Source organism: Polypterus senegalus, chromosome 3, assembly GCF_016835505.1.
Source record: "Polypterus senegalus isolate Bchr_013 chromosome 3, ASM1683550v1, whole genome shotgun sequence".
NCBI classification, from domain to species: Eukaryota; Metazoa; Chordata; class Cladistia; order Polypteriformes; family Polypteridae; genus Polypterus; species Polypterus senegalus.
The window spans coordinates 293,398,663-293,424,036 of NC_053156.1; the positions used below are offsets into that span (position 1 = coordinate 293,398,663).

The window sequence follows — 25,374 nt, forward strand, 5'->3', positions numbered from 1 at the left end:
AAGTTGATTTATTTCAGTAACTCCATTCAAAAAGTGAAACTTGTATATTAGATTCATTCATTACACACAGACTGATGTATTTCAAATGTTTTCTTTTAATTTTGATGATTATAACTAACAACTAATGAAAGTCCCAAATTCAGTATCTTGGAAAATTAGAATATTGTGAAAAGGTTCAATATTGAAGACACCTGGTGCCACACTCTAATCAGCTAATTAACTCAAAACACCTGCAAAAGCCTTTAAATGGCCTCTCAGTCGAGTTCTGTAGGCTACACAATCATGGGGAAGACTGCTGACTTGCCAGTTGTCCAAAAGACGACCATTGACACCTCGCACAAGGAGGGCAAGACACAAAAGGTCATTGCTAAAGAGGCTGGCTGCTCACAGAGCTCTGTGTCCAAGCACATTAATAGAGAGGCGAAGGGAAGGACAAGATGTGGTAGAAAAAAGTGTACAAGCAATAAGGATAACCGCTTGTACCCTGGAGAGGATTGTGAAACAAAACTGTGGGGGAGATTCACAAAGAGTGGACTGCAGCTGGAGTCAGTGGTTCAAGGACCAACACATACAGACGAATGCAAGACATGGGTTTCAGCTGTCGCATTCCTTGTGTCAAGCCACTGTTGAACAAGAGACAGCGTCAGAAGCGTCTCGCCTGGACTGCTGCTGAATGGTCCAAAGTTATGTTCTCTGATGAAAGTAAATTTTGCATTTCCTTTGAAAATCAAGGTCCCAGAGTCTGGAGGAAGAGAGGAAAGGCACAGAATCCACATTGCTAGAGGTCCAGCGTAAAGTTTCCACAGTCAGTGATGGTTTGGGGTGCCATGTCATCTGCTGGTGTTGGTCCATTGTGTTTTCTGAGGTCCAAGGTCAACGCAGCCGTCTACCAGGAAGTTTTAGAGCACTTCATGCTTCCTGCTGCTGACAAACTTTACGGAGATGCAGATTTAATTTTCCAACAGGACCTGGCACCTGTACACAGTGCCAAAACTACCAGTACCTGGTTTAAGGACCATGGTATTCCTGTTCTTGATTGGCCAGCAAACTCACCTGACCTTAACCCCATAGAAAATCTATGGGGTATTGTGAAGAGGAAGATGCAATACGCCAGACCCAACAATTCAGAAGATCTGAAGGCCACACTATCAGAGCAACATGGGCTCTCATAACACCTGAACAGTGCCACAGACTGATCCACTCCATGCCAAGCCGCATTGCTGTAGTAATCCAGGCCATAGGAGCCCGAACTAAATATTAAGTGCTGTACATGCTCATACATTTCAGTAGGCCAACATTTCTAAAAATCCTTTTTTTTTTTTGCATTGTTCTTAATTGATATTCTAATTTTCCGAGATATTGAATTTGGGACTTTCTTTAGTTGTCAGTTATAATCATCAAAATTAACATTAATCATAAATAAACATTTGAAATACATCAGTCTGTGTGTAATGAATGAATCTAATATACAAGTTTCACTTTTTGAATGGAATTACTGAAATAAATCAACTTTGTCATGATATTCTAATTTTATGACCGGCACCTGTATGTTAAAAATGCTATATACTTCCTTGGTGGTGTGAAAGAGATTATAGCAGAATTATGTATTACAATGGTATTTAGTAATTTTACAGAAGTGATTTAAACTTGAATCATTTAAAGCTAAAAACTGCTAAAAATCTAAGCTCTCCATTATTACAAATTTTGAAAAACAACATCTCTGTCGGATATGGAAAACAAAATTACACTTCATTCTGTTCAGTTGTGGCTTGGTTCCAAGGCTTACTTGCAGTGTGTGTGTTTTTTTGTGCAGGTGGACAACAGTGTTGACTTTTTCAATAATGCTCAGTCTATGCTGCAAATAAAAAAATGTGTAATCAGTTTACCTCAGATTTATTGTCACATTTAGTGTACACAGTAAAATGAAGTATATGTATGGTTAAGTGCTTCACACCACCACTGTCAGGCTGCCTGAATCTTGCTTTGTAGATTATATCCAACTAGCCAACCCACGGCGTAGCATTCGCCGCATATAATTATTTATTGATGAGTGAACACTTCCTGAAAGACACAGTTGTCCAAATGGGCAGGGTTTGAGGATACAACTGTCAGTGAATTAAAAGATGGAACTCTGGAGAGAGCAACATAAAATTGTCGGTGAGTGAAAACCGGTTTTGGCAGATACAGGCATATTTTTTTGAAAGTTTGTCCTTGTGCCTTATTAATAGTCATTGCAAACGCCAATCTAAACGGAAATTGTCTGCGTGTAAAAGTAAAAGGCAAATTAGATTCTGATGGGATCAGGGAAATCTGGGGAATAAGGACAGTTTGTGAGGTAGCAGATGTGATAGTCTTACACTCCAGTACAATGCGGTGAATGCTGGTAACAGAAAGTCTAGTGCCATTACAGAGACCTTTTGCTGGCATGAGGCTCCTGAGAAGCATGATGACTGAACCAATTTTAATTTAGAGTTTATGTGGAGGCATGCTAAGACTATTAAGACTTAGGAGTAAGGGAGTAAGACTATTAAGAAATTCTTCGGGGAATGCAAGTTGATCTGCAGGATCGTCTGTGACAATGGAGTCAACGCTGGTGAAAGTTACTTCATCGTTAGGGATAAGTTTCAGCACCTGTTCATTAAGGTGTAGTGAGTCTTTGTTGGTGATGCTTAATATAGCTCGTGCACTGAATTGTTCCAGAGTGACAGTTGAGAAGTCGATGTCGCCATATAATTCCCTCGAGAGCGATGTTGGAAGGCTGTGGAGGGTGAGAGTTGGCGGACGGGGCCTTGTCGTGCGTTCCCCATGACGTGTGAGGAGGGTTAGAGTGGGCGTTCGTTGCTCTTTCGTGCGTAACCCATGGGCGGGGCTCTGTTAGAGGTGGCGGTCGTGGCTATGTGAGTTGGCGGTCGTGGCTCTCTGTCTTGCATGCGGTGAAAAGTCAACATGGCTCAGAGGTGCATGTGGACTTTTGCACAGACGAAAGCAACTGAGAGTGTGTTTGGTGAGTTGTTGCGTGCAGGCACCTGAGCAGGAGTGCACATGCCTCGAGAGCGACGCTGGGTGCGGGAGGATGGTTACAGTTGGGGTGCGTGGCTCTGTCGTGCGTATCCCATGACATGGTAGGAGGGTTAGAGTTGGCAGGCGGGGCTCTGTTGAGCGTATCCCATGGTCTTAGAGTTGGTGGGCGTGGCTGGCTGTCTTGCTTGCGCTCACTGTCTTACGTGCCCTTAGTGAATTTTATATATATAGATAGTATATCTATATAGTTATATATAGATATAACATCATGTGATAAGCAAAACAGCTGGGGTTTCTTTGGAATGCATTACATTTCATGCAAGAGTTTACAATAGCAAAAAAGGAGATTGAGTGCCTTGAAATGTAGTACTCGCTAGAGAATTAATTTTCTTTTTTCTATTCCAATCAAATCCATCAAGGCTCTATATATTGATATATCGAAATGTCCTTTTCTTAGTGCATACCTACAGCTATAGATGGACTGTCTATCCCGCTATATATCAGCCACTTTATTCGGTGCACCTTGCTAGTATCGGGTTATGAATTGTCGTCTCAGTCGACTGTTCTTAGCTGACAGGAGTGTGCCACTGGTGTAGTCTCCTGCTACTGTAGCCCATCTTCTTCTTCAAGGTTCAACATGTTGTGTGTTCAGGGATGCTCTTCTGCATATCGTGTTTGTAATGAGTGTTTATTTGAGTTACTGTTGCCTTTCTATCAGCTCAAACCAGTCTGGCCAATCTTCTCTGACCTCTGGCATCAACAAGGCATTTCTGCCCAGAGAACTGCTACTCACTGGATATTTTCCCTTTTACGGACCATTTTCTGTAAACCATAGAGATGGTTGTGCATGAAAATCCAATGAGATCAGCAGTTTATGAAATATTTAGACCAGCCTACCTGGCAACCACAACCATGCAACGTTCAAAGTCACTTAAATCACCTTTCTTCATCATTGTGATGCTTGGTTTGAAGTTCAGCAGGTAGTCTTGACAAGGTCTACATGCCTAAATGCATTGGGTTGCTGCCATGTGATTGGCTAATTAGATATTTGTGTTAACACGCAGTTGAACAAGTGTACCTAATAAAGTGACTGGCGAGTGTCATTTTTTATATTATGTCAAAGGACCTGCAAGAAAAGGTTGTAGAACTGTATAAATGAGAAAAGGTTATAAAAATATATCCAGAGATCTGAAAATGCCTGTCAGTAGTATTCAGACTCTGATACAAAAAGTGGAAAAAGTATGGGGTTCTGTTGTTACCAGGCCACAGTCACGTATACCAACCGAGATTCCAGCCACAATTTCCAAGATCATTTGTTGAGATGCCAAGAAGAACCCACAAGGCACTTCAGCTGAGATACGGACTTCTCTGCAAACTAATGGCGCTGCTGTTTCAAAATGCACAATAAGGAGATACTTAAACAAAAATGTGCTACATGGTTTAGTTGCAAGAAAAAAGTCTTTACTTTGCCAACGCCACAAAACAGCCCACTTACAATATGCCAGACAGCATCCAGACAAGCCTCACAACTTTTGAAACAAAGTCCTTTGGAGTGATGAGACCAAAACTTAACTTTATGGTCACAACCACAAACATAAGGCCTATGACACAAAGTACACCATTCCTACTGTAAAGCACAGTGGTGGATTTCTGATGTTCTCAGGGTGTGTGAGCTACAGAGGTACAGGTAACTTAGTGAAAACTGATGGCAAGATGAATGCAGCATGTTACTGGAAAATAATGGAGGACAACTGGCATTCATCAGTGCAGAAGGTGCGCATGTGATGCATATTGATCTTCCATCATGATGATGAATCAAAACACAAGGCCAAGTCAACCTCTTCAGTGGCTACAGTAGAAAAAAGTGAAGGTGCTGGAGTGGCCATCACAGTCTCCTGACCTCGATATCATTTAGCCACTTTGGGGAGATCTCAAACATGTAGTTCATGCAAGACAACCCAAAAATGTACATGACTTGAAGGCTTTTTGCCAAGAATAATGGACGGCTCTACCACTTTAGAAAATCAAGGGCCTCATCCACAACCATCACAAAATGCTATCATTGATGCAAAAGGGGGCAATACATAGTATTAAGAACTAAGGGTAAGCAAACTTTTGAACAGGGGCCATCTCAGTATTTTTTTTATTACTGTATTTTGTTTAATGACTGTGCTACGTAGTGATGCCTTATTGTTTATTTTGAATTTCAATAAAAGTAAGTGAAATGTATTTTGCCTGATCAGTCATCTTTCTTCAAAGTATGGTACACATTTTACAAATTCTGCGAGGGCATGTAAGTTTATGAGCACAACTGTACATGCCTTTTGATATTAAAAGCTGTAGTATTCTTATGTATGCTCTGCTTATCCTTTATAAGGCACAGTATGGATATTTGAAGATATTTACCAATATAGATTCTTTTATTTTCAATAGTAAATAAATTGTACTTTTACTTGAGCAATTTTTTCAGAGCCTGCATTTTTACTTTTATTAAGGAAGATTTCACATCATATACTTTTACTTAAGTAAATTTTTGTCTAAGTAATACGTTTTCCCACCTGTGTAACTTTCAGGCTAAGACCACTGATTTTTCCTGTCTTAACAATTAGTTTCTATTCTCTGCCATTCTTACTGCCATCTCTTCCACCTTCACAAAACAGTGTGTTTCTAAGGCAGTGCTTGTGATAGATTATATGTCCCAATCAGAAGGGAGCTGCATGAAGAAGTATTTTCAGCTGAAATTCAATTGTAATTGTAACTGAATTCTAAGACTATCTGGAAATGTAATCTTCAGTTACTAACAAAATTGAAAACATTATTGGAAAAAATGGCCAATAAATAAAAAAAGAAAGAATATGAAAAGACATGAATTGATTATAAATTTAGGAAGAATATTATTGGACAATATAACATTGCATTACTTACTGTAATTCAGAGTCCAGAACTAGCTCTGGATTTCACACCTGGACCAACCATAATTATTCAAACAAGGCCAAATTAGATGATAATATATATTTATCCATCAGTAATCAGCCATCCATCCTTCATTTTCCAACCCACTTGTCCACTTTAGAGATGTGAGAAACTTATTAATATTTCAACCGCACTAAACATACTGTGGAAATCATCTCTGGAGGAGGTTCCAGTCCATTACAGGGCTTACTCAAGCAAACATATACATTCACTTATGCAAGTCTAATTTTAGGTCAACACTTCACTTAACACACACTGTACGTCTTTGGAATGTGAGAGGGAAAAAGCAGAGCACCCACAGAAAAAGACAGACATGTGAAGAATGAATAAACTTTATACTCGTGGACTGTGGAACTGTGAGGCTGCAGTGCTAACCACTTCTACATCATGCAGCCCTTGTAATCATTTAGTTGCTTTTTTTTTTTAAACCCCAAATTCATGGTTACAATAAAGACAATGAAGTAAATGACAATAAAGTATTACAAAAAAATAAGTACTAGTAGTAAAAGTATTCAGGAAAATAAATCAATGGTACTGTGCAGAAAAGTTAATTAATGTGCGATGCACAAAAGAAGGGGCTGGCCTTGAAACTCTTTGGTGAAAACATTTCTGGAATAATATATTCCTCTGTTTGAGTCTACTACATCAGTTAGTATTTTATCCCAGCAATATCACACCATTTTGCATTTATACAGCCAATCATCTGGAAATAATCTCAAGTCAAAGCATTAAGCCACCCCTGACTGTGCTATTTTTGCTGTTTTGGCAAGGATTTTATTTTTGTAGTTGGCCAGAGCAAAGGCGTCTAGTCATTGACTTGTAGATCACTACAGGGAGGCCATTCTCCACGTCTATTATTAGCCTTTCTAAATGAAGTAGTTCAATGGTGCAAATTGTGTAAGAGAACAACACAGACCTCTGCTGGGCCAAAGCCCCTTATGTTGGCTGATGGGCGAAAAAAATATACAGAAAAATATACAGAAAGGCTGGACACCACATGCCTAAACCAAAATTTCAACAATAAACTTCAGTTGTATTGTGCCTTCCATATATTTTGGTAAATTTACGCCATATAACTGCACTTATCTTTTCAAATAAGCACTTCTGAAATTACTTTAAGTAAAAATACACTACTCTTCATTTAGTTTTCATTTCTGCATTGTGAAAATGAACTCTTAATTCAATTATTTCTGGCTCTCCTGTGTACAGAAAAGCTTATTATTTTATCTTTAAATTGTTTATTTTTGACTTGTTAAATGGGCAAGAGAATATTGTACCTCACAAATAATCAAGAATATCATTCAAAACTGTACCAAATACTGTATGCTTATGTTGGACTTTAGGAGATTATTTGTAACAACAACATAAATGCCATCTGCTACTGAGACTACAATAATGAACTTGCAATCTTTACTCAAATTTATAGACTACTACTCAATCCAACATTATTAAATTAAGGCGGAAATTTACAGAGACTAAGAGAGGTAAATTACATGATTGCCATTATAAGAATAACCTTCCAATGCACTGTTTAAATAAAGAGAACTTTATTTGTCCCCTGGGGAAAATTTGTTTTTTAACAGAAATTCAATAATTAAATGACCGATACCGATCACTGATTTCATGTTACTTGACCGTTTAATTCTGATGTTTTTTCTTTACCCCTTTAAAAAGCTTTTTACACCAATCTCCTGCATAATCAGACAAGTAAAAGTAATCTGCTCTATTAAAGTGTGTTTTTATAATTAAACTATAGACCACAGGTGTTAAATGTAAATTTTTTATAAAAAAAAAAAAATTCTATAGGCTTATGATTCAGTAACTATAAAATTCTAAAATAAATAAAATTTCCTTAAAATACATACTTTAACTAATAAAATATAAATAAGTATAAAAATATTTGGCCATAATACATATGGCATAAAAGAAAATAAAATGTTTCTCATTTTGCTTAGTTTTTTTCTGTAATGTACCTATCTAAAACAAAGCTTAATCAAAAACAGCAGTTTTTCTCTAACAAAATACATACGTATAAATATATTCTTACAAATAAATAAATAATAAAAGAAAATATACATGTACTTGTACATTGTAATCATTTTAAATCATTAATTGCACTACAACTTTTTGCTATTAAAATATAAAGTTATTATATTTATACAGGTGTGTTTTTTTCTTCAGTATATCAACTAGACATTTGTAATTCTTAAAGTGTAATTATAAAATATGGAGTACTATTTTAATTATGTAGTAGTTGTTTCTTAACAAAAATTATGCTATATGACACACAATAACAAATCTTTAAATATGCCTATTGTTCACAAAGTAGCATTTTCAAATTTGTCTTTATTTTTTTTCTTTCCAATTAAATGTGTAAGTTTCTGCATACTAAGCAAGCATACCAAGACTCAAGTGGTGTCCATTTCAACTTAAAGGACTAAATAAAAGTCTAGATTCTGTGAAGTAGCTTTTCTTGCCGTGTGTCTATTTGCACAGGATGACTTCTCTGATTACTTTTTTTTTCAGTTTATTACTCCATTTTCTTTAACGTAAAGACTAACATACCATTTACCTCTCATTCACTGGTAAAACAAGCTTTTGTGGTCTCGCTTGTTAAGGTTCCCCACCCTTAATTGCTTATTTCAGTCTTAAACAGCTGCATTTCCTGTTTTAATGGATCCTTAGCAAATGTCAATGCAGATCCAAATTTGGCAAGGATTGGCTTCTAATTTAGCAAATGGGTTGGAACAAAAACCTGCAGCAACTACATTGTCTACCGCTGCCCTAAAACTTAGAAAAAAAAAAAAGGGAATGAAAATATAATTTTCTCAGATCAGCCTTTTTACTGATCACAGATCGAGTCTTTTTTTTAAAGTGAAAATTGGCCAATTTATGTATATATATATGTACATGTGCACATATATATATATATATATATATATATATATATATATACACACGTGTATATATATATACACACACACGTATATATATATATATACACACACACGTGTATATATATATACACACACACGTGTATATATATATATACACACGTGTATATATATATATATATATATATATATATATACATATATATACACATATATATATATACACATATATATACATATATATATATATATACATATACACATATATATACATATATATATACATATACAGTGGTGTGAAAAACTATTTGCCCCCTTCCTGATTTCTTATTCTTTTGCATGTTTGTCACACAAAATGTTTCTGATCATCAAACACATTTAACCATTAGTCAAATATAACACAAGTAAACACAAAATGCAGTTTTTAAATGATGGTTTTTATTATTTAGGGAGAAAAAATCCAAACCTACATGGCCCTGTGTGAAAAGTAATTGCCCCTGAACCTAATAACTGGTTGGGCCACCCTTAGCAGCAATAACTGCAATCAAGCGTTTGCGATAACTTGCAATGAGTCTCTTACAGCGCTCTGGAGGAATTTTGGCCCACTCATCTTTGCAGAATTGTTGTAATTAAGCTTTATTCGAGGGTTTTCTAGCATGAACCGCCTTTTTAAAGTCATGCCATTGCATCTCAGTTGGATTCAGGTCAGGACTTTGACTAGGCCACTCCAAAGTCTTCATTTTGTTTTCTTCAGCCATTCAGAGGTGGATTTGCTGGTGTGTTTTGGGTCATTGTCCTGTTGCAGCACCCAAGATCGCTTCAGCTTGAGTTGACCAACAGATGGCGGACATTCTCCTTCAGGATTTTTGGTAGACAGTAGAATTCATGGTTCCATCTATCACAGCAAGCCTTCCAGGTCCTGAAGCAGCAAAACAATCCCAGACCATCACACTACCACCACCATATTTTACTGTTGGTATGATGTTCTTTTCTGAAATGCTGTGTTCCTTTTACGCCAGATGTAACGGACATTTGCCTTCCAAAAAGTTCAACTTTTGTCTCATCGGTCCACAAGGTATTTTCCCAAAAGTCTTGGCAATCATTGAGATGTTTCTTAGCAAAATTGAGACGAGCCCTAATGTTCTTTTGCTTAACAGTGGTTTGCGTCTTGGAAATCTGCCATGCAGGCCGTTTTGCCCAGTCTCTTTCTTATGGTGGAGTCGTGAACACTGACCTTAATTGAGGCAAGTGAGGCCTGCAGTTCTTTCGGCGTTGTCCTGGGGTCTTTGTGACCTCTCGGATGAGTCGGCTCTGCGCTCTTGGGGTAATTTTGGTCGGCCGGCCACTCCTGGGAAGGTTCACCACTGTTCCATGTTTTTGCCATTTGTGGATAATGGCTCTCACTGTGGTTCGCTGGAGTCCCAAAGCTTGAGAAATGGCTTTATAACCTTTACCAGACTGATAGATCTCAATTACTTCTGTTCTCATTTGTTCCTGAATTTCTTTGGATCTTGGCATGATGTTTAGCTTTTGAGGTGCTTTTGGTCTACTTCTCTGTGTCAGGCAGCTCCTATTTAAGTGATTTCTTGATTGAAACAGGTGTGGCAGTAATCAGGCCTGGGGGTGGCTACGGAAATTGAACTCAGGTGTGATACACCACAGTTAGGTTATTTTTAACAAGGGGCAATTACCTTTTCACACAGGGCCATGTAGGTTTGGATTTTTTTCTCCTAAATAATAAAACCATCATTTAAAAACTGCATTTTGTGTTTACTTGTGTTATATTTGACTAATGGTTAAATGTGTTTGATGATCAGAAACATTTTGTGTGACAAACATGCAAAAGAATAAGGAATCAGGAAGGGGGAAAATAGTTTTTCACACCACTATATATATATATATATATATATATATATATGCCCAAAAGGCAAGTGATGACCCAACTTTCAGTTAAGCCTTATATATATGTATATATACATATATATATACATATACATATATACTGTATACATATACTGCTCAAAAAAATTAAAGGAACACTTTTTAATGAGAGTATAGCATCAAGTCAATGAAATTTCTGGGATATTAATCTGGTCAGTTAAGTAGCAGAGGAGGTTGTTAATCAGTTTCAGCTGCTTTGGTGTTAATGAAATTAACAACAGGTGCAGTAGAGGGGCAACAATGAGATGGACCCCCAAAACAGGAATATGTACCATTGCCAGAAGGTTTGCTGTGTCTTCTAGGACAGTCTCAAGGGCATGGAGGAGATTCCAGGAGACAAGCAGTTACTGTAGAAGAGCTAGATAGGGCCATAGAAGGTTCTTAACCCATTAGCAGGACCGGTATCTGCTCCTTTGGGAAAAGCAGAACAGGATGAGCACTGTCAGAGCCCTACAAAATGACCTCCAACAGGCCACTGGTGTGAATGTCTCTGACCAAACAACCAGAAAGACTTCATGAGGGTGACCCAAGGGCCCCATGTCCTCTAATGGGCCCTGAGCTCACTGCCCAGCAGCATGCAGCTCGATTGGCATTAGCCATAGAATACCAGAATTGGCAGATGCACCACTGGTGCCCTGTGCTTTTCACAGATGAGAGAAGGTTCACCCTGAGCACGTGACAGAAGTGAAAGGGTCTGGAGAAGCCATGGAGAACATTATGCTGCCTGTAACATCATTCAGCATGAGCAGTTTGGTGGTGGGTTAATGATTGTCTGGGGAGGCATATCCATGGAGGGTCACACAGACCTCTACAGGCTTGACAAAGGCACCTTGGCTGCCATTAGGTATCAGGATTAAATCCTTGGACCCATTGTCAGACCCTATGCTGGTACAGTGGCTCCTGGTGCACGACAATTCCTGGCCTCATGTGGTGAGAGTATGCAGGCAGTTCCTGGAGGATGAAGGAATTGATACCATTGACTGGCCTCCACACTTTCCTGACCTAAATCCAATAGAACACCTTTGGGACATTATGTTTTGGTCCATCCAATGCCACCAGGTTGCACCTCAGACTGTCCAGGAGCTCAGTGATGCCCTGGTCGAGATCTGAGAGGAGATCCCCCACAACACCATCTGTCGTCTCATTAGGAGCATGCACCGATGTTGTCAGGCATGTATACAAGAACACAGGGGCCATACAAAGTGCTGCATACAATTTGGAGTTGCTGCAATTAAGTTTTGGCAAAATGGACTATCCTGCCACATAATTTTTTCACTCTGATTTTTGGGGCGTCTTTGAATTCAGGGCTCTGTAGGTTGATCATTTTCATTTCCAAACAACGATGTGGCATCCTTTCATTCCTAACACATTACCCAGTCTGTATCAGTATAGATATCCAGGAGGATTTCTTTTTCCCATTGAGATCTGATGTGTTTTCAAAGTGTTCCTTTAATTTTTTTGAGCAGTTTACATATACACACATATATATATATATATATATATATATATATATATATATATATATATATATATATATATATATATATATATATATATATATATATATATATATATATATATATATATATATATATACACACACACAGCACAGGCACAAAAGTTTGGACACACCTCCTCATTCAATGTGTTTTCTTTATTTTCATGACCATTTACATTGGTAGATTCTCACTGAAGGCATCAGAACTATGAAACTACACATGTGGAGTTATGTACTTAACAAAAAAAAGGTGAAATAACTGAAAACATGTTTTATATTCTAGTTTCTTCAAAGTAGCCACCCTTTGCTCTGACCATTTCAGGTGACTACCTCTTGAAGCTCATCGAGAGAATGCCAAAAGCAGTAATCAGAGCAAAGGGTGGCTACTTTGAAGAAACTAGAATATAAAACATGTTTTCAGTTATTTCACCTTTTTTTTGTTAAGTACATAACTCCACATGTGTAGTTTCATAGTTCTGATGCCTTCAGTGAGAATCTACCAATGTAAATGGTCATGAAAATAAAGAAAACACATTGAATGAGGAGGTGTGTCCAAACTTTTGGCCTGTACTATATATATATATATATATATATATATATATATATATATATATATATATATATATACACACACACACACATCACACAGGATCATGTTTAAATTGTGCAGACAAGCTGTGGCACCTTTCTTTATATGAGAAAGTTAACCAATATAATGATATACAGTATATAAAAATGCATGATATCAATCCAGATACAGCCACAGATATGGATAGATTTGTTCTCATGCACAACTGGGTGGCTGATACTATGTTCTGTACTGTGCGTCACTTAGGAAGACTTCTGACATGATCAAAATACTACAACATGGGACAAAGTTGACCACTTTTATATCTTCAGGAAATTGAAAGTTTTAGAGATTGTTTTCAGTAGTTTTATAAGTTATAACTAATTAGAACTTATACATTTCAAAGAAAAGTCTAAATGTTGCACAGTATTTTTAGACCAATGATGCATTTACTTCAAGCAATCTGCCAGTCCAGCACAAAACTCATGTTTCTATGTACTTGAGTAACCAGAGCAGCCACTAGATTGTTAATTAGGTGAACATGTGCCGGATAAAACAAAAAGTAAATCAAAGCAATTAAGTCATGTTTCAGTCTTTGAGTAGATGATGTCTGGAACAAATTGTGCTTATTTCAAAAGCTTTTAAATGTATATCCCAAATATTTGTTTATCAGTTGTCCTGGAAACAAACAGTCATGCTGCAACAGAACAAAACTAAATTGTCTAAATGTAATGTTAAACAACAAGTATCGGTAATTTTAGAGACTGTTTATTTTTCAAGTCTCCAACTATTCCTGACAATAAAAGATTTGCAGCTCCTCTTTCAGCCAAATATCCAGACCCTTGCTCTGTAGTTCCCACCCAGAGACAGGCTTCATAATGAGGCTCAATTTCTCATCAGTCTTGCTTTCAAAAATACTAATCTTGCCGAGACAGCCTCTCTGCATGTGTGGTATCGACAAAGTTCCTTTTAGTTTATTAAAAGGAGATGCAGATCACATTTTTGTCAATAGAAAGATTTTTTTTAAGGGAAAAAGCTGCATGGAAAAGATATCAGTAACTGAAAGGACAGATTTAAAAAAAAAAAAAAAAAAAAAAAAAAAAAAGAGTATAAAACCAGTAAACTTATGGCATTATTGCTTACTCTGCCTATTGTTGCCAGTTGGGAAGAACTTTGCATCAATACTGGACTATCCAGCTAACAGTTGTTTTGACTGGATAGATTTTGCACTCAGACTGAAAGGGGAGACATATTGTTCTTATTGTTCTTCAACACCTAAAAGGAAGACTGCATCCTGTATAATTAAAGGTAATTTAATTCAATCAAAATGGAAAGTGGCATATAAAAAGGGACTCTTTTACCTATTGTACGTTGTAGCAATAAATAGCCACGAATATTAAACAAGGGGAAAAAAATAGTGGGTTGAGTTAGAAGTGGCAAAATATGAAAATGTAGTCTTATTTAAACCACACAACTTTCAGGATGCAAAAAAGAACTGTTACTAGCATGGATTTTATACATTTGTGCCATTAAAACATGATAATTTTCACATATTAAAAATAAAGCTCAACTTGAAGTAAACGAGGTAACCCTTACACTGATTGGCACACAGTTTAACTAAGATTAAGACAAGTCACTTTGTGTTTTAAACTTCTCTCCTAATTTCCCTCTTGTGATTTTTTTTCTGCTAAGATTCTTGTGTTTCACACACAGTGTAAAAGGAGAAAGTATTTTAACTTAAAAGTCAGTAACCAACTAGAGAAAGTAGAATTATTTAATCATGGAAGATTAAGGGTAAATCATTGTGATATTAACCCATTAATTTATTGAAACCATTTAGAGTTTTATAATCATGTAGTCACAACTAAATTATAAACCATGGGTCTACCAACAGCTGTATATCACAGTGGACCGGTACCATCAACCCTTGATCCAGTTGTTACAGGCTTTTTATAAAACTACAATAACGCCAACATCATACTTATCACCTGTCATTTTTCACTTTTTGAAATTTGTCACTTTGGAAAATAAAAATCATGTGATATGTACTGTTTAAACTGTGAAAATAAGCTTGGAAATTAACATTTCAGTTTTCAATGGCACACAAAAATCAATAAAGAAAAAATGATGACTGTTTTACAGTAATTACAGTACAATTCAATGTCTTCATATCAAAAGAAAACATGTATATATGTTATGAAAGGCTGTTTTCCTCTATTATACAAGCAGCTCAGGAATTTGTTCCTTAAAGCATAAAAACAACAGCAGTCCTCCATCTACCTCCTTCAAAAAATAAATAAATAAATAAATAGATTATATATTTTCAAAAAGAAAAATCAAGTGTATATACAAAAAGTGCACCAGAACCCAATAACTATAAATACCTCCACTAAACCTTCTCAATGACTAGGAGCTATCTATAAAAAGCAAAAAGAAAAATGTTAACAAAAATAGGCACAAGCCGTCAGCAACTATTGCACACTGAAATGCTCTGCAATATTGTCACCTCGCTCTCTCTAGTCAGTCTAAAGGCAAAACCTAATGAAAAGAAAGACGACCCCTATAGGCAGAAAGTGCCTTTTATACTGGGGACTGTTACTTTCAACCAACCCAGAGGCATGCCTTTCATACTGGCAAAATGCTATTTTCAACCAATCCTGAGTCACGCCACTCTTTTCCTCTAACTGCAGCTGATGTTTGAATGTTCTACTTTTGCTCTACACCACACCACTGTAAGGCCTGTGTTAAAATATATGGCAGCCTCGTATCCACGTGTGAGCACACCCACAAAGTGCTTCAGCCGGCCAAGCCAAACCTTTCTCTGGACTTGCTATAGTAAATTGCTCTTTCATAGTTTTACTCGGGATCACCTTCTCTGATATACAGTAATGCATTCATTACACTAACGCCCCCCACTTATTCCACAGTGGCAGGTGGTTATGAAGATGCTCACATTTTGAGTGGGCACACATTAAGTCCTTTAGGCCTTTCCTGAACCCACATATGCCCAGTTGTCAGTGTCACACAATGCAGTCCCTGCTGCAGCAAAATTATAACATTTGCAGAAGTACACACTCACACTTCAACTGTTTAGAAAGGTTAAGTGCCTACACTTTACCAAGTGTAAGTTGTTTATAATTAGTCTTAAAACCTTTTCCGTTGAACTGGTAATACCAGGCAGGCACATTACCAAACTCACTCACTTATCAACAAAAACACTACATCAACAAAAAAAAAATAAAAAAATAAAAATACACCAATATTTCAAAAATGTTTTTATTGATTTGGTTGAATTTTGGTGATGCAATACAGTATGTATTACCATGGAATTTCAATTTAAATATGGCTGTTTTATAGCTCCCCACATGTACAGTCTTATCTTTACAAAGACAGCTGCTTTAAGTAAGCAAAGAGACTTACTAGCTTATCATGCACACAAAATTAAAAACCTTACCTCGAATTAATGATGATTACAAGAATAATCAATCAGTGTTTGCCTTTCTTACACTGTTTGCCTATTCTGATCCTAATTACCACAGGTTTAATAAATTAACAATCTGTTTAAGATTCTAAAAGAATGATCTAAAAGATAAGGTTCAAGTCAGTAAAGATACAGAAGTTAAAATCAAGCTACAACTGTTTTTAAAAATATACACATAGTATGCTTAACATGGAATAAAAGAGTCCAGAGTTAAAAAGTCCAAGAAGACTCCGTTCAAATAAAGTCAAAAAGTGTAGGTTAATTAATTGCTGGCTGTTTACCCAGGTGTCCTTATATTGCTGGCAGGTTAATCAGTGTTAGCTCACACAGACTTTTTTCAGTCAATTTTCTTATTTTATAAACTTATTAAAGGACAGTTCAGTATTGTGAGTTTTGAACCTTAATATTTTTGTATAACTTATTTGTTATGCCATTACATTATAGAAAAAAGAAAATTATCTGTGTTGTGGTTTTCTTTATTTAGCAATTTGTATTTAATAATAAAGGGGGTCCTCGGGTTACAACGTTTCGACATACAATGTTTCGAGTTTACAACACTCACTCCCATAAAAACAACAAAATTGAGACATGAGAAGGAATAAAGGTAAGCATTTTTTACACTCATTTTTTCTGTTACTACAGTACAGCGCACAGTACAGTATATTTATGTCCTTTTCTTTTTTCTCAGGCTTAGATTTTGTGTTTTTATGATCTAGATTATGATTTTGCAAATGTGTTAAGACAGGTAAGTGACTTGGGCTAGAGTGTGTTTCGACTTACACCAAAATTCGGGTTACATCACTGTTGTAGGAACGGAACTGTGTTGTAACCCGAGGACCCCCTGTATACTAACATACATGATCTGCACTGCAGGCTTTATGCAAAATAACAACAGAGCAGAAATGATTGTCACCCAAATGAGTGGACAGACAACTGAAGAACGTGTGGACGTTCTGTGCTGGAAAAAAGAGTGATCAGGTTTGGTATATACAGTGTGGTGTGAAAAGAAAGGACAAAGTTCAGTAAATCTCAACAAAGATGCAAAGATTAGTGGTTATCAAGTGCACTACAAAGCTTCAGTAATGATTCCAAGCTTTGTGGCTGTGACCATTCAGGTAATTCTTTGCGAGAAGCAAACAGGGATGAAGAGAGAAGCAGAGGTGCAAGTGGTGTCCTCCTGTCCAAGACAAGTTTACATGAACGGCAACAGTTTAAACTTAACAGATCTTCCACCAGCTACTCAGTTGTAATATAAATTCACATCTATGAACTTTGAAAGGGGCCCCCACATCGCCCTCTAAAATTGTTTAAAATTACATGTGTGTCTGCTTACTTTGAAGGGGGATGCCCCATCACTTTGCTCTCAATTTTTTACATATAAATTCACATCTGTGGACTTTAAATGGGTGCTACATACAAATAACAAAAAAAAAAAATTGAGTAAATGACACAAAACAAATGAAAATGGTAAACATTTAATAATGATATCTACTAAAACCTCACATTATTCCTACTCATTATATGTTTCAATTCAAAAGAATACACCTTCTTGTAAAACTGAAGATCATCAAGAAAAGCCACATCACTAGAAAAACCAGGAATTGATCTAAATGCAGGAATATTTTACTCATGGACAATTGTGTGTAGCAGGTTCAAGAGTAAGTAGCTCCAGTGAAGTAATATTATTATTACTTATTATTTGATGGACACCTTTATCCAAGGTGACTTACAACATTTGAGATATGATTCGTTATAGTTCTTTTGCTCTTCCAGTTGGAGCACAGGCAGGTGAAGTGACTTGCTGCTGGTCAAACAGTGTCAGTGCCTGGATTTGAACCCACAACCTCAGGATTTGAAGTCCTACACTAAATGCCTTAAGCACTACTCCACACAGCATGCCGATAATATTAGGTAACTAAGTTCTGATACATTCGATTACCGAAGACACTTTAACTGAGGCCCATTTTTTAAAGAAATTTCCTGGGCAAAGCTGGGTAACACAGCTGATATATATTAAACCACATCAAAGGAAAGACAATAGATGCAAAACCAGAGATCAGTATTCATGAATTTTTGATAAATTTTGCAGAAAGTTTACTCCGGGTCTCATACAAAAAAATTGCCTTTTTCGAGTTTTAAAAAACACAAAACATAATTTTTGCATTGTATTATGGAGAGTGGGATAGGATACTTACAGTTAAACACATGAGCAGTTTAATACAGAAAATTACATTTGACTTTTTCACTGCATAATCTTAATCCTGTATTACTTCAATTTATGATATTAGGGTCAAGTTTCATTTTGATCCAAACATTAGCTGTATAAATGTAGAATAATCACAAAGCATAAGGCCTAATGAGACCAAAGCTTGATGACATTATTTATAGATCCAGATAAATTATAATCTTGAAAGATGTGTATGATGCACAATCTGACCATTTGCCTAAGAGTGCTAAAGTAAAGTGAGGTTTCTGACAAACAAGGACTGCCAAACCCAAGAAACAAAGTGAAGACTTTAATCTGAGATGATTGATAAGGAAAATGCACATATTCTGAAAATGTCGGCCAAAAACTAATATGTAAGTTCTTTAAGGTTAAGAAAGCTTTTTCAGAGGGATAAATTAGACACCTTTAGAAAAGCAATCAGTGTTACTTTGTGAAGGTGATAAATCTGTAATGAAATTTAAGATGATAGACTCCCAGAGTCTAGTAGCAACAGGCAGGACCTGTAACACACCATCTGGCGGGGGCTTGAATTATTCTTCATCCTCGTACACATTTGACACACCATGGTATAGTCATGGATATCTTTATACATATTACTGCAAGTGAATTACCTTTGCAGCAGCTCTAGTGCGTCTGCTTGTGTTTTAGAACGGTTGCATATATGTTATACATAAGTAGGCAAAAAATAAAAGTCTTAAAACTAAAAACAATTCAAAGTTGGGGAGTATTAAATGTGGTGGAGTTGCTTGTGTGCACTGAATACTTCGATTTTACAGAATTCAATATTGCAAGCAGACAAGTGAGCAACAAACATATCCTTATCTCAAGAAATAACTTAGAGGACACTTTTTCTTAAATTGAAATCTTTTCTATTTTAAAGTAGACATATTTGGCAAGTTTTAATTCTTTTTTTTACACAGAGACTCTGGTACGGTACATTAGCTCTACTATATAAACGCAAGAGGAATCTAGTTGTGTTTTTTGTTTGTTTTTTTTCAATAAAATATGCTTTACTTTAGAACAAAATTTCATGTGGTAAATTAATAAGTACCATGATTTTGAAGAAATAACTTCATCTTGAAAAACTCCAGACTTCTCTTTTATACAGCTTGGCTAGGAGGTGAAGTGATTTACTTGGAGACACAGCATGCTAAGGCAAAGGTCACTGTTAAGTTTATTATATCACAATGGGAAATGTAGTGGTTCATGTGAGTAAAAAAAGTCAAGAAAAGAAAGCAATACACCACAAAATACAAATAAATATAGCACACAGGTACATTTATTTTCATCGAGTTATTCCTTTGCCATTGTTATTTGAGCTACTCTGTTGTTAACAATGTAACTGCTGAATTTACAGCTCATTTCTTTTATTCTGCATCTGCAACCAACAACCTTATGGTTTATAGTTCAACACTAGGCCAAGACTGTAGCAAACTTACTTCAGCTGATGCCAAAATATAATGTGTGATGTATTCAGGAGTACACAATTGAGCAGTTATATCCCAACAATCAGTTTTGCAACTGAAGCAAAATGTGGATCTTAGCAAGGATGTTGAGAGGAAACTAATTCATTTGAACCAAACAAAACGAAAAGTGTTTCATCAAAAGCCATCTGATATTTAAAAAGTCATTTTGAGTGGGTAGCCAATAAAAAATATCATAGGGTTGTGCTGGTTAAACAATCTGGGAATCCTAAAAGGAAACATCATTTCATGCCCCCCTGCTGTTCTGATAGCTTTAACACAACCCATCAGATGCTTACTTGGAAAACAGTTCAGAAAACCACTGTGACTTTGGGTTTCATCCAGAAGAGCTAGAACTCTTGAATTTTGTGAGCACAGAATTAGGAAATACCAAACTGTAACCAACTAGTTATTTTTTGCTAATTGTTAAACAGTGTTAACTTTTTATTTACTTAATTTATAATCATGTTTAGTTTTACTTTATATATATAAAAAAAAAAAAAAAAAAACAAGAAACAAAAACATAAAACTGGCCCCTCAATAAATAAATAAAACATCCATCCATCCATCCATCCATCCATCCATTTTCAAACCTGCTGAATCCGAATACAGGGTCACGGGGGGTCTGCTGGAGCCAATCCCAGCCAACACAGGGCACAAGGCAGGAACCAATCCTGGGCAGGGTGCCAACCCACCGCAGGACACACACAAACACACCCACACACCAAGCACACGCTAGGGCCAATTTAGAATCGGCAATCCACCTAACATGCATGTCTGTGGACTGTGGGAGGAAACCGGAGCTCCCGGAGGAAACCCACACAGACACGGGGAGAACATGCAAACTCCACGCAGGGAGGACCCGGGAAGCGAACCCGGGTCTCCTAACTGCGCCACCGTGCCGCCCTAAATAAAACATCAAACACTTTATTCTAACTTTTTAGTAGTAATAACAATACAATATACCCAAGTTAAACCAGTTTACTTAATTTACTACAGAATAACTGATAATAAGTTAAGAAGAATACATTTAAAAGCTTACATACACACATGAACCAAAGATGCCCATACACAAATTTTTGATCATGGTATGAACATCCCAAGATGACAGCATCTTGTAGTAACAGCTAAAAACGTAAGCGTAATGAGAACGGTATTTACATCATAAAGACTTAAACCTTATTTATACTTAAACACAAGCTAATTTTAAGATCATTCCATCTAGTTACTGATTTTGTTACTGATCTGACACATTTGTCAAAAGCAACTTATGATAACAAAGATAAAGGTACAAATGTTTACATTACTCTACATTTGGAGCACTGACAGAGTTGGTGTCACAGTCAGCGTCAGGCAGGATTCATGAGGGCGGGGGGGATTCAGCCTGCTACAGAGCTTTCAGTGTTGTTTTTGACTAGACGACAAAGTACATACTGTCTACTAGTGGGACAGACTGTTCTGCTACTCCAGTGTAAAGTAAAATAGTAATAAAATAAATGTGATACTCTTACTCCTTTAAAAAAAAGAAAAAAAACTTTCATTACAGAATTCTGTTAAGTCAAAGAAGAACATATTTAGATCTTATGTTCATTAAATTCAAAAATGTTAACATATAGTACATTATAAATATTGTCCCCCAACCAAAATGTTCCTAAAAATTGCAATATTTTATTCACATAGGGAATGTACACCAGATATTCACACTGGTTCACACAATTTATATTGACAATACATACTAAATGACACTGGTTATGAATGATAAAACTGCAAAAATAGAATGTTTCTTTGAACTCCTTAAAAATAAACAGCTGGTTTAACAGAATGGTGAGGCAAAAAAAAAATACTTGGATAGCAAATATAATCTGCCCAATGTTATACTACTGATTTCTGATAATGAAACGCACATGACAACTACAAATATTGCTAAGGAAGTCAATCATAAAACAGGGCTGTAGAACACCAGAGGTATTAGAAGACTACCATGACTTGTTTAATGGAGGAAGCAGTCAATACTGGCTTAAATTATGTAATCAGAATATTTAGATTTAAACAAATATTCAAGCATTTTATAATATGGAAAAATAGCCAAATTCATGCACATATACAAAAATAAGCAAACCTCTTTTACAACATGTATTACAAGTCTATAACATTTGAGTGCTTCTAACATGTCTGATGATGTATACCATTACAAGAGGCTCTATAAAGTCAAACTATTTAAAAAAGGCTGCCAACCAAGGACTAAAATGCTTTATTTCACTGCCACAATAAATACTCACTTGCACACAAATGACTGTTGCCTTTCATGAACTATCTAGTCACCCATTCTATTGACATACAGCAGTGGATAGGGGCAATTGCCTCTTAATGATTTGACATTTGGATGCAGTATTCACATTTTCATGAGTTTAGTAATCAAAGAACAATTTACCATTTTACAACTTTTAAGACTCTTTGCTTTAGGATGGCAAATAGGATAGAACTTGGACACTTGCTTCCAAACACCCATTTGTTACTTGGGTAATGCAGAGGCAATTGTTCTGTTTTGTTTAAATGCAAGGGCCAAGCAAACAACATCAGAATAAGCAGCAAACTTGGTTCTTGTTTATAATGTGGACTTTTAAGGCATTGTGTTATCTGACCATGACATCTATTAAGACAAGAATGGATTCAAAGCACTAATCTGCCTTTGACAGGACACCAGTCCACCACAGGACCAATTCATGAACTAAAGAACCAAGCATACTCACGTTGGACAAAGTCAGAATTTGTATTTAACCTAATCTGCATATCATAGAGGAGATGTAGGAGAAAAACCCACGTAGAGATGAGGATAATGTGCAAACTCCACATAGCCTTCTGTATAGCAGCAGTGCTAACAACTGTGCTACCATGTCACCTTCTCTTTGCAGCAATTATAAAAAAAAAAATAAAAAATAAAAACAGACAGCCTAAAATATTTTTATTTTTCTGCCACATTCCGGTTGACAGTGCTCATCCACATAAAAGCAATGTCAATTTACTGCACAGGCTCCTAAAATTTCCAGTCTGTAAACTAAACACCGCTGTGTCATTTATCCTGTTAGATCTACAGTGTTTACATTAAGCACACTTCTCAGTAACTAGTCTCATAGCATTTGACACATTCAAAAATTAATTGCTGTTGAACATAAAACACTGTAAAATACACCAAACTTTTTGAAGGTCTTAATGTAAATTAAGGTGAGATTATCTTTGGCAAGCTGCACAATCTCTAAGTAATATATTTTACATTACATGGTTTACGATCATTTTATTGGGCATCTGCCAGCTCAGATTTCATGACCGTTCAACCAATGATGAATACAGGTCATTTAACAAAGCATTCAGTGCATGTGCCGCAAAAAACTACAGAGCTTATATTTAACAACTCAAATACAGCATGATGAAAGCTTAACTAGCAACACTGAGCAGGGAAGAGCTAATCTCCCACTTACTGACCACAAAACCACAAATATAAGCCAGGCTTCTTTTTAATATATTCACTGTGCAGACTTGGGGGGATGTCATCGTTATCTGAGGAACTTTAAAGAGGCCCCTGTTTCTATTGTTTATCACTCACCTCCAGTCTTTCCTGTTTAATTTCATCAATTTCAGTGTCTTCCAGTAGTGCCAGAAATTCTCCTGTTTGATCAATAGAACTGAGAAAGTCCTGAGCCAACTTCTGCCTCTTGTTGACATTGCTGCAGCTGAATTTGTCTACATGTGGGTGAAAAGAGGAAGGAAAGAGAGTTACTGACATTATTTTTGCACATCTGCAGCACAGCTGGGTCTGTTTACACCTGACCCACACTTAAATGTGCACCATGCATATACTTGCTTCTGCTCTTTCATTTTACTTTAAATTGAGGAAAACAGCTCCTGGTCGCTGAATAACTTGTAAATCTGGGTGTTTTGCATCCTGTTTCAGAAGTTCTTATATTACAGCAAAAGTGTAAATCTAATGAAATACTTTTAATAATTCTAGATTTGGGGGGAAAAAAAATTACACTTGCAGAACATGGCAGTCTTCTGTGTTTTAAAATAGCAGTGAACATACTACATGGGCCATACAAAGAGAGATTTATCCCACTAAATTCATGACCTGAATGAAAAACAACAAAATGTCAAAGACTTCAAAATCATGTATTTTCAGATTTTCTTTGCTGTATTTTAATTAAATTTTACTCAATATTTTATATTTAGCATTCCGTTTATGTGCGAATAAAGTGGACATACCTCAGTATGTTTCAGTTTTATGGTTAAACTGTGGTTGCCCAGTACAATGGACAACTATAACACTATTACATTTTATATGTAAAGTTTTACAGAAAATATAGTTTTACAACTCAAATCCTCTATTAGGTTAGGATTAGGATTTTTATGAGAGACCTCTGTCTGAAATTAATCTCAGTCACAGCACAAAAAATGTTCAATTATTTTGCATTAAAATTCTAATCTATGGTTAAAGAGCACCTGCAATCACAACAGGGACAGTATAGTTGTAGCGTTGCTGCCTCACAGTAAGGAGACCAAGGTTCGTATCATGGGTCCTGCCTGCGTAAAGTTTGCAGGTTCTCTCTCGGTGTTTGTGTGGGTTTCCTCTGGGTGCTCCAGTTTCTTCCCATAGTCCAAAGACATGCAAGTTAGGTGGACTAGCAATACTAAATTGACCTTAGTGTGTGGTTGGTGTGTGTGTGTATTTGCCCTGTGATGGACTGCACCCTATGCTAGCTGGGACACGGGCTCCAGCATGCCCTGCGATCCTGTTCAGGACAAAGTGGTTTAAAAGATGACTGACTGACTTCTATTACAATGCATTTTGACAGGTTTTGACATTACCATTCATCACAACTTTCTGCTACACAAATTAGAGAATTTAGCTGGCCTGCCAGGACCTATTCATTGTTAATTTACTTTGTAGTTTTCAAATCAGGTTCAATACATACACAAGTCTGAAGAAAGTGCTCCCTCAATCCCTTCTGCATTCAAACATGAAGTCTCTCAATATTCAGTCCTTGGACGAATTTCATTTTCTCTAACACATTGTCAATAGGGGATGTAATACAGAAACACAATATTACCTGTGCTTATACAGTGTGTTGATGAGACACAAAAGCTGTATGTCCTCTAAATATAATAATGCTTCTTTTACATTATTAATAAAAATATTTTATTTATATAAAAGTGTGTAATTATTTAACTTTAAATTTAAAACAAAAAACTGAGATCTCTGTGAATAGTAAGATAATGCCGTAAAGGTTAGTAAAGCACAAAGACACATTAGAAG

General features: G+C 36.3%; 1 protein-coding gene across 3 annotated transcripts in view; it reads right to left on the reverse strand.

Annotated features, from left to right (window-relative positions):
* Positions 1-25,374, reverse strand: part of supt3h (SPT3 homolog, SAGA and STAGA complex component) — a 538,864-nt gene that overhangs the window by 187,173 nt on the left and 326,317 nt on the right. For all 3 annotated transcript variants that reach the window (XM_039749446.1, XM_039749445.1, XM_039749447.1), the window contains exon 6: positions 23,668-23,804. In XM_039749446.1, coding sequence (XP_039605380.1) covers positions 23,668-23,804 — 137 coding nt within the window. The remainder of the gene's footprint in view (positions 1-23,667; positions 23,805-25,374) is intronic.